At 39.1% G+C, this 13,922-nt stretch overlaps 1 protein-coding gene across 2 annotated transcripts in view; it reads left to right on the top strand.

Annotated features, from left to right (window-relative positions):
• Nucleotides 1–13,922, top strand: part of Pak5 (p21 (RAC1) activated kinase 5) — a 273,086-nt gene that overhangs the window by 250,921 nt on the left and 8,243 nt on the right. For both annotated transcript variants that reach the window (XM_076929827.1, XM_034496762.2), the window contains 3 exons: nt 3,449–3,940; nt 6,803–6,936; nt 7,621–7,747. In XM_076929827.1, coding sequence (XP_076785942.1) covers nt 3,449–3,940; nt 6,803–6,936; nt 7,621–7,747 — 753 coding nt within the window. The remainder of the gene's footprint in view (nt 1–3,448; nt 3,941–6,802; nt 6,937–7,620; nt 7,748–13,922) is intronic.

Here is a 13,922-nt window from a genome sequence, read left to right as displayed (position 1 = left end):
CAGCAGGCAAGAAATAAGACCTGGATGCCAATGTGCTTCCTTCTGTGAATACAGGATGGACCTCAGCAGAAGCTGCATGTCCTGTGATTCTTGTGGGCATAGAGGGCCATTGGCCCAGGTTACATGTGAAATATTTTATGTTCCCAAGCCATAATTTTATAGAAAATGAAACAGAATTAAAAGGAATGAGGCCTCTCCCATAGGCATGAGCCTGAAACATGCTCCATCATTGCAGTTGGTTAAGATCAAAGTGATAGCTGCAGTTTGGTAACCCCATGGCCCCAGGGGGATCACTCCTGCACTTCTCTCTTGGAGCGCCCGATGTCTGCTATCATCCTCTTGAATGGATGGATAAAGGCCTCAAGGAGAGACCACATGTTCACTTGCCTGAAGCAGACAGTTAATTTTTCTGAGTCACTTAGTTTGGCTCTAAAATTGTCTCCTGTGGTTGTAGTTGTTCCACATCGCTTCTTTAAGAGTCTGCACTTCTTAGCAGCAGCTAAGAAATGAAAGGCAATTGCATCTTCTTATCTAAAACACCTAATTGCAAAGATGTTCAGCTCTCAGAAAATAATTCTGTTTTGTCTGCAAGAGGAAATTGTCCCCTTCACACAGGCATGTGCCTTCTCTTTATATGCCATAAGCTACTTGCACAGAGTAGATCCTAATAATGCTGCTGACAGCTGATAGAGGAGGAAATGCCCCCAACACAGTGCGAAGTGCTCTACTGTGACTCCTACTGACTGTGCCTTTGCTGCCTGTAATGTACCTTTAGAGATCAGTTATACATACTCATGGGAGATGAATGCAATTTTGTCTTAACTATGAGAAAGAAAAAAATCTCCCCATGAGGAATCTAGAAGGTGATGACATTTGTCGCTCCCAAGACCCACTTTCAAAAATAAACGTTTAAGACGTCACTTAGCCTTTCCTGCTGGCCTTGCTGGTGAGCCTACTCTTGGTTAATGACAGCTCAATGGAAATCAAGACTCCAATTGCTTAAATTACAGTTATGCTTCTCTACCCTGTTCTCATTATACACACACACACAGACACAGACACAGACACACACACACACACACACACACACACACACACACACACGACATTAGAAATCTGTCTGGTTTCTAATAGAGTAGGTTAACTGTAAGAATTGTTCAGTGTATTATAATGAAAAGTTTTATGTCTTATTGTTTTAAAAACTTAATGTAAAAGACATATATGATATTGACATGTTATTCATATTTTTGTAAATGATAGCTGGTTTTGTTGTTCTTGAGGTTTTTTCTTTTGTATTACCATTATTATATGGAGTATTTTATATAATTATAAACAATATAAGAGTTTATTGGCCCATCATCTTTCAAATCCTTTCATATCTACACAATCTTTTGGAATTTCTACAGTCTAAGAAATGAGATGTTAATATTTTTACCATCATTTCATTGTATAAATGGGAAAACTGAGGCTCAAAGATGCTGAGGATCTTGACTGAAGCTCTCAGAGTCAGGATATATGCCCAAGCACATTCCTCTGCATATGAGACAGGACTCTGGCTTAGGGGATACCGGCTCCCTATTCCAATACCATCACAGTGGCAGATCCATCTGAATGGAGTGAAGTATCTCTGTAGCTAGAACAGCTAACTTTTACACGTGTTGCATGTGTTACATGTGTTACATGTGTTACAGGGCATCACTGTCATCAGAGCCAAAAACAGTGCAGAACAACCAAGAGTGGTGCTAGGGTAGTGGTTTTCAGATCACTATATACAGTCCTTGCTCCCTTGTATGGTGGAATGGACATCCTTACAGGCAGTAAATAGAAGCTGCTGCTGACACCTGCCTGTTCCACCATCTTGCCTAGATTATAGGATGACAGGCCCATTACATTTCACTTTCTAGGGATATTCCATAACACTCATTTATCCCCTCATGAAATACTTTTCAGTCACAACTCCAAATTCATGTGCTGCCCTCGTGTGTCCTTCCTGCATCACCGGCCACTACTTCTCTGTCTGATTTTGCAGAGTCTTTCTGTTCTTTCTGATGTTGTAAAAGTGTAGATGTTGGGTTGCTTGCACCTTTTGTTACAAATTCAGCATTGTGACTTTAATACCAAGTAAGCATTGATGGTTCTCACACTCATGTCTTCACTCTCCATTTATCCTAGGACTTAAGAAATATCTAAGTCATTTAGGTGACATCTCAACATGGGTATCTAATAACTATCTCAAGCTTAATGTAGTCATAGCAGAAGTCATAAAATTTCTCCACGAATAAGTTATCTATTGCAGATTAACAAATTATTTCAGAGTTTTGTTGTCCAAAACAGCATTTAATAAAGGTGTACAAATTCTTGGGTCAGATCTCTTGATATATCAGCTATCAATTGCTCTGTAACAAACTCTCAGGAAACAAAATGTACTGCTGTTAATGCATTGCCTCCTAAACATAAAACACAAACATTTACTATTTCACCATTTCTGGATATCAGTAATTTGGGGAGGCTCACGTGGTCGATTCTGTCTTTGCATCTCTTGTAAGGTTGCACTCAAACAATCAGGCAGGGCCACTGTCATCTGAGGGCTGGACAGGAGGCACTTTTACTGCAGCTCATGGATGTCAGTTTCTAGTTCCATCATGGCAGGAAGCCTTACTTCTTGAAGCATGGTCTTCTCAGACAGGATCCTAAATGCACAAATGACAGAGCAGTTGAAGAAAGGCAGAGCAAGTGGTTTCACTGAGAGAAGCTTCACCACAAGGCTGGGGCCATTCAAATGGACGCAGCAATTTGCTGGCTTCCTAACCTTTCCTTGTTCTTCCTGTTCTCACCCCCTCTCCACTACCAAGTTTCCTCAGCCCTACTCCTCAACATCAGAGTGAAATAGTTTTTGCTAGGATCTCATTAAAGGCTGGCCAATGCCAAATATTTTTTTTTCATGAATACCTGAAATTTTTCTTTATTCTCAATTGAACTTACTTGGTGAAATCTCACTTTTACTTAGTATTCTACGTTGAAGCAAAAGCTACTTAGCATCAGAAACCACGTTTCCCCTTTTATAGGTATAGGTGTTGTGTTGTGTATAAGAATTTCACATACTACCTTCAAGGAGATAAGTTTGAAAGCATGGAGATATTCTCTTTCCTACTCCTGGTACTTTCCCTCAAATGTTGTAGGAAGACTAATGTTCTTTATTATGGGGGTCTTTCTTTTATAATTATGACATAAACAAAATGAGTATCTTGGATAAGTATCATATGAATCAAATAAGCCCATGGTTGGAGGTCGGAATAGGAAGCACAAATGTGGAAAACACTTTCCTGGGTGTAGCTGGTATCAAAGCTGCCCTGGCAGGTCCTGTTGTCACTGCTTCTCCTCCTTCTCATAGCCAGAGGCTTCAGACTGAGATTTAGTGAATACTGCCCATGTGTTTCTGTCTTCCCAGGTGGATTATGATCGAGCACAGATGGTCTTCAGTCCTCCACTGTCAGGGTCTGACACCTACCCCAGAGGCCCCACCAAACTACCTCAAAGTCAAAGCAAAGCAGGCTACTCTTCAAGCAGCCACCAGTACCCTTCTGGGTACCACAAAGCATCCCTATACCACCATCCTTCCCTGCAAACCAGTTCTCAGTACATCTCTACAGCTTCTTACTTGAGCTCTCTTAGTATCTCCTCGAGCACCTACCCTCCACCTAGCTGGGGCTCCTCCTCAGACCAGCAGCCCTCTAGGGTATCCCATGAACAGTTCCGAGCTGCCCTGCAACTGGTGGTCAGCCCAGGAGACCCCAGGGAATATTTGGATAACTTTATTAAAATTGGAGAAGGATCGACAGGCATCGTGTGCATTGCAACAGAGAAGCACACAGGCAAGCAAGTGGCAGTAAAGAAAATGGACCTCCGAAAGCAACAGAGACGGGAACTCCTTTTCAATGAGGTAAGTGCTGGGTTTGAAGTGCCCCTTTTTCATGTTGATGTAACATTGACTTCCTATTTCAAAAACAGTGTGTGTGCAGGGGCTGGGAAGAAAATTCCATTAGTAAAGACGTACGTATTATCTCCAGAAATCAAGTAAAACAACAACAATAACAACAAACTAACATGGTCATGTGTGCTCATAATCCCAGTTGCTGGTAGATCTCCAAAGTTGCATTTGCTCCAATCTAGTGTTTTCTGGCCAGAGGGCCTACCCTATGGGTGAACCCTTGGCTAGTGAGAGACTCTGAAAAAAAAACCAAAACAACAACAACAACAAAAAAAAAACCCGAAAACAATGACATTTCTGAGCAATGGCACTTAAAGTTGGCCTTCATCCTCCATATACCTGCTCATACCCAAGTACACAGCACTACACACCTCCCGAGAGAGAGAGAGAGAGAGAGAGAGAGAGAGAGAGAGAGAGAGAGAGAGGCAGGGACAGACAGATGGACAGACAGATGGACAAAGACAGAGAGAAATATTATGTTTCCAGTCATAGATTGGCACTGCAAATAGAAAGGCAAAGGCAACATCCCCCTGCAGTCCTTTCTCTAGTCTTGTGCATGCATGGCTGTTCCTTTTATAAAGTACTCCATGCATATCAGCTGCTGTGCTAAGCACCAGCCTAGTTGAGCAACTACCCTCTGAGGTAGAAAGGTGTGACCATTTGAGAGACAAAGCAATTCCATGCCTGTTTGTATCCTTTCTATAAAGGATGTAAAGTGCTTATATTTAATTCATGCATGTTCTCCTATACATGATGCATCAATTCTAAATTACTTAGAGTATCTATCACAGTGTAAATGCTATACAAATATTTGTTGTATTACATCATTTATAGAATCATAAGGACAAAAAGGTTTTATAGTACATACTAATTTTAAAAAATATTTCCATATTTTTTAGATTAAAGGGATATGTAACTCATGAACTCATAAGGCCTTCAACCTTATACATATATGTACCATTACCCCATAAGCAAGCAATGACTGCCTACATTAATATTTTAGTATTTTTCTTATATTTTACTATTTACTTATCTTCTATTTGGAATAATACTATACATATAGACTGATAACTTTCTATTTTAACTTAATGTTTAATTTAGAATTTCATTTCATGTTAATAAAATTTTAGATAGTAAATTTTAATTTTAATATATCAAGCATATTTCTTCAATAGCCTCAAATTCCTCCATCATATATTATATAAATCATACTTATTAAACAACCTCTGATTTATATTGTTTTCAGAGTGGTGTTCAGCTTCATGTTTTATAATCTTATTAGATTCATAAAGTGGAATGAGCAAGCCAAATGGCACATAAATATATATAGTTTTTAAAAAATTAATATCTAATGTTTTCAGGAAACTACTAGTTTGGGTCTTACCAATAACAATCCTCTATCACATTTCCTGCAATTAGTACATGTTATATTATCTCTGCTGATCTCTTGTAGACAGGAACATATCTTACTACTTTAATTAGAATTTTATTGCTAGTTGTCTGGCTTTATTTTCATGTATTTACATGCCATTTAATTCTTCCTTAAATCAAATGTCCTTTGCTTTTCCATTAGAGTTATGACATTTGCCTTAATGATGATAATAATTATTACATCAGTTTTTCATTCACTATATATGTACACATCAACTTTTTTATATTTATTGCCTATATATCAATTAGGAGCTCTAAAATAAGTAAGAAGACAGGAGTAACTATGAAAAAAAACAAAAAATTACAAAAAAAAAAAACCCCAGAGTTTTGGGCTATTGTCCCTTTTGTAACTTTATCAGCAATCAGGGTATAGGTGATTTGACAGAGTGTCAGTCCACATCTCCAGAATAGTCTATGGATGCTTGAGACCTCTGACATTCTATTGGGAGCATTCTCACTCCTTTTATTGGAGTACAGAAGTGAATTGGTCCATGGGCACTGTACAGTGCTCTGAACTACATCTGAAACCTCATCATTGGAGGCTCGGTGAAGGCCCAGTACCCTGCCTCATCTATAGTTCCTGTAAAATGCTCAATTTCTTACATAAGCTCTGGAAGCCACACAGAGCTCCAGATCAGAGGGCTTGAACATCTTCCCTGTATCCTGTTTCTGATTATTAGAGTGTTTTTCCTAAATTACAATACAAGAACAGACAGGCATAGCTTATCACTTCACACAAATTCTGAAAATCACCTAGAAGTAGCTACAGGGTAATAATTCCCAGATACTCTTTCCACCAAGTAGGCATAATTTGGCCCTTTAAAATCCCATAGCATATTATTCTTATTATCTAAGTATGTTCTTTGTATTCAGACCAATTCTTCCTCAGATCCATCCCATGTAAATGGTGCCTTACAGTCCCTCTAATATCTATTTACTTCTTGGTTTCAGTACTACCTACTCAGCTTACTATGAATTCTTGGTGGATTGCCCCACAGTACAATATGGATAGTGATCTATACAAGCCCTTTAGATGTGTCTTATTGTATTTTTCCAAATGCCAAAGTAAACTTTATCTTTGACAAATTTTGCTGTATATTTTAAAATCTTCTCTCCTCCTTTCTTCTAACTTTTCTCTGCCCTGCACACTCTTCTTATCTTTCCAATGTCTGTTTGGCTTGCCATTTGAGCAAATATACTACTGATTCAATTATTTTCACTATCACTTACTATTGTTGATGCCTCTCTTCCACAGTAGATCCCTGTACTTTAAATTCCCTAACACTCAATGCAACTCACTCATAGTATTCAGATGGTCACCAGTGAAAACATACCCAGATTTCATCAGCAGAAAGTAAATATGTTTCTTTCTCACTCATGCAGGTTGTGATAATGCGCGATTACCACCATGACAATGTCGTTGACATGTATAACAGCTACCTTGTTGGAGATGAGCTCTGGGTGGTCATGGAGTTTCTGGAAGGTGGTGCCTTGACAGACATTGTCACTCATACCAGGTAAGGCAAACCACAATAACTACCTCCATGATTTCCTCATAAATTATTACAGTGTACACTCAGGGACTAAATCCCCCTAGAGAGCTCATTACTAAATCATGCATACATAGGGCATCCATTAACTTAGCACCCATCCTACACTCTGAATTGATATACATTGACTCAATCTCAAAGCCTACTAGAATGCAGTTTTAATAACAAACAGCAAAACTTCTCATCACTTATATGAAGTTTGGTTTTTTCCCCCTGAGTTACCATGACATGTCTATATGATAACTCCACCAGGATCACCTGAGGACAAAAGGGACAGGTAGAAGATCAAAATTTTATGTCACTGTAATGAACCCGTTAGGAAACAAAAAAATGTTTCAATTCTACTTGAATACAACTTCAGTGCCTACAGTATAAAGAGTCCAGGGACATGAATTTGCACTAAGTACACAAAATCTAACAAGTGTGGTCATTTTTTTCTTGACTTATATTGGGCCCATGGAATGTTCAGCACCAGGATTAATATTCTGTAATAATCATGTTCCAGGAACTTCACTTTTTTATTTGGAGATTTTTCTAGGTGAGGCTAGAGACATACACAAGTTCCCCAGAATCCAGGAAAGTGGCATCTTTTGAGCATGAGAAAGCTGTACCTAAACCTGTCTGCATCCTTAAATGTTATTTCCTCTCTAGAATGAATGAAGAACAGATAGCTACTGTCTGCCTGTCAGTCTTGAAAGCTCTGTCCTACCTTCATAACCAAGGAGTGATTCACAGGGACATAAAGAGTGACTCCATTCTCCTGACAAGCGATGGACGGGTAAGGTTTTCATGTTTGGGTCTCCTCTGGTTTAGTTTGTCAGCTTGCCTTTCATGGGCATTATTCTCTTAAGAGCACTTTCTCACAATTCTAATTTTTGTTAGTCACACATCGCCCACTCCACTTCTCAGAACTTGCAAAGAGGAAATTGCCTTTCCTCTGTGTCATCCTGTTACTCAGAATTACCAGTGACCTGAAATTGATAGAGAATTAGTTTATTAGTTTCCTCTATAATGAGAGTAGGAAGCAATGGAGATTATGGGAATTTCTTATATCTTTCTACTGCATTCATTTTTTTTGTTTGTTTGTTAAATGACTTTGGCTTTTTTTTTTTTTTTTTTTTTTTTTTTTTTTGGCTCTATCTACTCTCTTCCAGTGAGTATGCCTATCTTCAAATCTCCAAGTTCTTGGGAGAAACCAATGACCAATTCTTTCTGACTATTTTGAGGAGATTTTATTTAAAAAGATAGTTTGCCTATATGTGAACAGACATAGAAAGATCATAAGAAATAAGCCATAAAGATGGGTATGGCATTCTGAAATAGACCATTATTGTTATTAACCTGTGCTGAAGCGGTTGTAACATTTGGGGCTGCTGGGCAGGAGCTCTGATCTTTGGTAGAAGTCAGGATATCATGAATTTGCAGGATGAAGCTTAAGAATAAATGCACCTCTCTACTCTGCTCCTTGCTTTCAGTCTCCAGGAAGCCATCAACTTAGTCCCTGCATGCTGAGTTCAGAAGGCTCACGGAAAGAAAGAAAAGGCATCTGGATATAAAAAGCAAAGAGAAAACATTTATCAAACTATGTTTTGATACCCAGAGTTCTACATCTCTCATCAACATAATCTACACAGGAGATTATGTTAAAATAATACAGAAGTCAACAGATTATGGGATATGTGACCACTAGAGATGTGGCAAATTTGCATTCCAAGGAGGCTTTAGTGAGAAAAGTCTTGACACATAGACTCTCACTACATAGGCCCTTCTCACTCCTTTGTAATTCTCCCTAGAGGAGATAAGCTTGAGAGAAAGGAAAAAGGCATCTCTTCATGGTATCTGGCTTTTATAATCCAGAAACCTCAGGAAGATTGAAAATGTCCTTGTCACATCAGGATTTGCTGAAGAATTACCAGAGATGAGCTGGGAAAGACTGCCCACTCATTTTGGCTTGTCTTGTTTTATTTTTAAAAGTTTAAGTTTTATTATAGATAAATTAGTAAATGTAGTAAAGTGGAGAGAAGATGACTCATAATCCTATTATCTCTTTTCCCATATTCCCATGTATGTGCATATATGGTGTGTGGTTTGAGGTTTATGCATGAGCAGTTTTAATTACTGCTTTTGTCATCACTCCAGTTAAAACTTTCTTAAAGGAGCAGTGTAAGAACATGCATAAGTTTGCTTTTTTATACAATAAACCACTGGAGCAGTGTAAGAACATGCATAAGTTTGCTTTTTTTAATACAATAAACCACTCAAAACTAAGCGGCTTGAAACAGTCACCATGTATTTGTTCAAAAAATGCCTAGGTCAGTATTTCATGTTTCATCGGCTAAGATAACTGGCCTCTGCTCCATATGCTACCCCTGTAGCTTGTGCACTGTGAACAGCCTGCAGCTGATGGTCTCCATTGTCTACTTGTAGTTGCTGGCTTTCAATCAGGTTAGAGTACAGGTTCTCCAGGCTCAGCTCTGAGCATTTTTCAACAAATTATGATGTGACATCAATGTTATCCATCTGGCTGCTCGATGTTATCTCTCTACTCCATGTTGAAAGCCAGCCAATTAGAAGAAAGTGATGGAGACCGTCATCTGCAGGCTGCTCACAAGCTGGTGATGGTCTCTGTCCTGTTTGTAGCTAGCTGGCTTTCAGTGGGGGCAGAGTGCTAATGGGGCCACGTGTCTCCCATCTCCCTGCAGAGTAGCTCTGGATAATTCACATGTTGCATGTCACATGTTCCCAAAAGTATCAACAGGGGCAATCCCTGATACAGATGCAATGCACACATGCATCGCAACCCTCACCTTAAATATTATCTTAGCCTAAGTAGGCTACACATTGACCCAATCCCAGTTTCAAGGAACGGAAAATAGACTGTTCTCTTGTTTTCCTGCATGCACATAGGTATAATGTGTCTTTCATATTTCAATCTATTTGTGTGTACACATTTGTGCATGCATGTGACAGCTTAAGTCTGATGATTGGAAATTTTTCTTAACTGCTTTCCCCTTTCATTGAGGCAAGGACTTTCAATTGAACCCAGAGCTCACTGATATGACTAGTCTAGCTAACCAGCTTGCCCTACGGGATTCCCCATATCCACTTTCCACATGTTAAAATTACAGGGAGGCCATCATGATCACCCAGCAAGTTCTGGCTATAGGGGTTCTATGGACCTTAACTATAGTCCTCAGACTTATGGGATATGTGCTTGAGTCTCCTAACCTATCCATCCCCACTAGCCTTCAACAGCTCCTTTTGATAAGATAAAGTACAAAGTCATACTACAGAGGGATGCAAGACAGAAGAAGAAATATAGGAAGAGGGCAAGAATCCTCCTCATATGATTCAGAAAGCACCTATGTAAGGCCCCATGAACACAAAATACATGGAGCACAGAAGTGGTCCATGAATCAGCTCTAGGAATGATATGTGAAGAAACAAAAGTAGGACAGTTTCAAACCATGCTTCTTTCCCTGTGTCTGGAGGTTGGTCAAAGAGCTTCTTTCTCTGGAAACATATCTGATTGGAAGTCACTTGGGGGACTAAAATCACAGGACATTGTTTAATCAACTTAATTAAAGATTTTAACCTCTGGTTAATATACAAGATTATTAAACTACCCAGTCGATATTCTCAAAGGTAGAACCTGTATCTCAAGCCTCCCTATACCTCTGTGTACTCAGAAGAGCCCACAGGAACAGAAGCATTGTGAATGTTCCTAGCCTTGGTGATTTGTTCACATATTTATTTTCTGAACATTTATTGTGTGCTAGGAAAATATGGGCCCTAAGAATGAACACAAAAAGTACTTACTTCATTAAGCTACATTTAGGATGTAAGAATGTCACTACAAACATATGGAAATAATAAGTAATTTTACTGCCTATTTTATTGATTTTTACCAGGGAAAATAGTTCTGTGAGTAAAGTGCTTGCTACATAAATATGAATATTTGAATTCAAATTCCCAGAACCCACATAAAAAGCCAGGCATGGTGATACATCTTTGTAATCCCAGAACTGGGAGTGGAGATAGGAGGATCCGAGGGGCTTGCTGGCTAGCCAAGCTAGGTAATTGGTAAGCCCCAGGTTCCATGAAAGATCCTTTTTTAAAAAAAACATAAAGTGGAGACCATTAGAGTAAGATACCCAAGATTGACATCTAGCCTCCTCACTTGCACACGCAGGTGTAGGAGACCCCTTCTCTCACACCTATACCTACATCCCTACATTACAGACATAATGGAGAAATCAATTATTTTGACAAACATTAAACAGAAGATGATAAGTGTGAGGATTTACATAATTAAGCAAGCAAGGAGAAAGGAATGATGACAGAGAACAATCAGAGCAGGCTCCTGGATGCAGAGGCAGAAGGTTGGGATGGACAGAGCTTGTACTGTCAGAGGTGGCAGGGTCCTGGGAAGAAGGAACCACCAGCATGGTGACTGGACTTTGTTTCTTGATATACTGCCCAAAATGTGCTCATCCCCCTCACAGAGCACTACAGCGTATTGGTTCCAATGGGCTTTTCAGTCTTGATCCAGGAATGGAATTTTTAAATAAGCATAAAAAGAAATGGATGGAGTGAAAGAAACAAGCTGTATCACATAGCTCTGTGTAATACGTAGAGGCCAGTAAACAACAAGTAAATGACTTTTGCCAAACTGGAATAGAATTCATACACAATAAATCAACTTATTGAAAGGGCATGCACGTAAGTGAACATTAATCAGTCTCTTCCTTTTTCACTATAAACTGATTCCCTTAAACTGATGTTAAAACTTGGGTGATTTCCCATAAATTTTTAAATATCCATAATCCTTGGAAAAAACTCAGCCTGGCAACATTACCCCTGAATCTATACACGCCAGTAATGTAAATGTCATAAGAAGTGTGACCCCATATAGCAAATCCTGTAGATCTCCACCCAGAGTTTTATGGAAACCTACCTTTCTTGATCAATAGCTACGCCCTCAAATCTTCTTACCTGTATGTCTTTGATGGGGGGCTTTTTCTATCTACTTGGATAGGCCAAGCTAGAACTTGCAGAGAAGTACAATTCTCCTTCCCCAGAAGCAGCCCTGAAATATCCAGCAGTAGGGTATATGTACCCTGACTTACCTTGTGGAATGACTGTGAAGGCTTTGTTCTATGGAGACTCTTGGAGATTCTTCACAGAGTAAAGTCTTGGCTGTCCACAGTTATCTCTTGCCTGGTAGCTACTTTCCAATCAGCTGTTCTTCTTTTCCATGTTAGACTTATCTGTTTTGTTGCCAGGGTCTCTAATATCCCTCAAATACGTGACCTGCCTGAATTCTTGCCTTGGGGTGTATTTCAAGGGAAAACACCAACTGACTGGGTACTTATAGATAATGTAAAGAGTCTAGGCACATCTGCTTATATGACTTCAAAGAGGAATAAAGAACAAATGACCACAGATCATCAACCAGTGTCTTACGACCACTCTACCCCCTCACCACAATGTCACCAGCACTCAGTGTCTCCAAGGATGTGCTCTGGTATATTGTCTCTGGCTGCTCATTTAATGGATTGGTATTATTAGTTCTGTTCCCTTTGACATTTTTTATCTCTTAAATAGCATTTTACAATTAACAGATGGCTTAAAGATAGTCACACAAAAGCAACGTTTAAATAAACAGAGATTTGGGCATATGAAATAGCTTATTGTCTCTGAAATGTGTCCTGATCACCACGTCTCTTTCCTGCTAGTTCTCAGGGAGGGGATATCTCAGTGTAGGGGTCATGCATGACAGGAAGCTTCCAGCTTTCCTTTAACAGTGTGATAAAGCTTTAGGAAAGTAACTTTCAATTCTCTGTGCTCTGTCCAATGGTAGGAGAGGAAATAACGACTCTGCCCCTTTGAGTTAATGTCTATAGTCTCCTCCCTCTCCTCTTGGAGATGGTGATTGAAGACATGGACTTTAAGCAATGCTGCTTTTCCCATTATCAAGCTGGCTATTTCTATGTCTGATCTCAGGGTTTTGCTGTTGTCCCTTGCCATTGCTTTCAGTAAGGCAGAAGTTCTCAGACTTCAGGGAGCATCAGAAACCAGTAGAGAACATGAAAATAAAACCAATTTCCTGGGTCCTGCCTCTAGGGTGATGATTTAATCAGACTAAGTTGTACCCAGGAAGTTCATTACTAACAAACTACCAAACGATACTGAAGTTATGCACTTTAAGTGCTATTGCCTTGTAGAAAGCATCCAAGAAATATTCACAAAGAAAGCCATCTTTGTGAATAACCCAAAACATAAAGCAAAGATATAATCCTCCAGTTTATGCAATTTATAGAACAGGAAATTTATAATTCATTTATAGATCTACAACTGTTCTGGAATGGACTTTCTTTTGACTCTACCTTGAATCTTGTTGTAGCCTACTTCCTAGGTAGGACATGTTGGAGATGGCTGGGTTAGTAGGCTAGAGAACAGCTCCATATGAACTCTAGTTCCTTGGTGTGTTCTGTAACACACTGCATCTCCCTTGGCTGGAGGCAATGTGCTTCTGCCTGTTATTTTAGCATAACTGCATTAAGGAGATGGGGTAGTTTGCTAATAGCCACACTATACAATTCCATCTAAAACAATCAGCTTAGAGCTGTGTGATTTGCTTCTAAGATCTGCCCACAGTGCTTTATTGTACTTATTACTTGAGTTCTCATCATCTACTTCAAATTTATTTGGACAAATGTTGCATGCAATTATGCTTTTTAAGAAAACTGTCTTTTATGTACTTGGATGAGTTTAAAAAATCATACAAAGGCACTTACTTATACTCCTGCAGAAGGAGAGTGGGCCTAACTGCCAAGCATCTAGTTTCAATTCCTTAAGTTACACATTTTGTCAGGGAAATAATTATTAGGATGCCAGATTTTGAAGGGTTTCAGGTTTTTCATATCATCAAAGAGAAACCCACAATAAGA

The sequence above is a fragment of the Arvicanthis niloticus genome, chromosome 2 (genome assembly GCF_011762505.2).
Source record: "Arvicanthis niloticus isolate mArvNil1 chromosome 2, mArvNil1.pat.X, whole genome shotgun sequence".
In the NCBI taxonomy this organism is placed as follows: Eukaryota; Metazoa; Chordata; class Mammalia; order Rodentia; family Muridae; genus Arvicanthis; species Arvicanthis niloticus.
The sequence above is the reverse complement of the archived record's forward strand: the minus strand, read 5'-3'. Positions and strand labels throughout refer to the sequence as shown.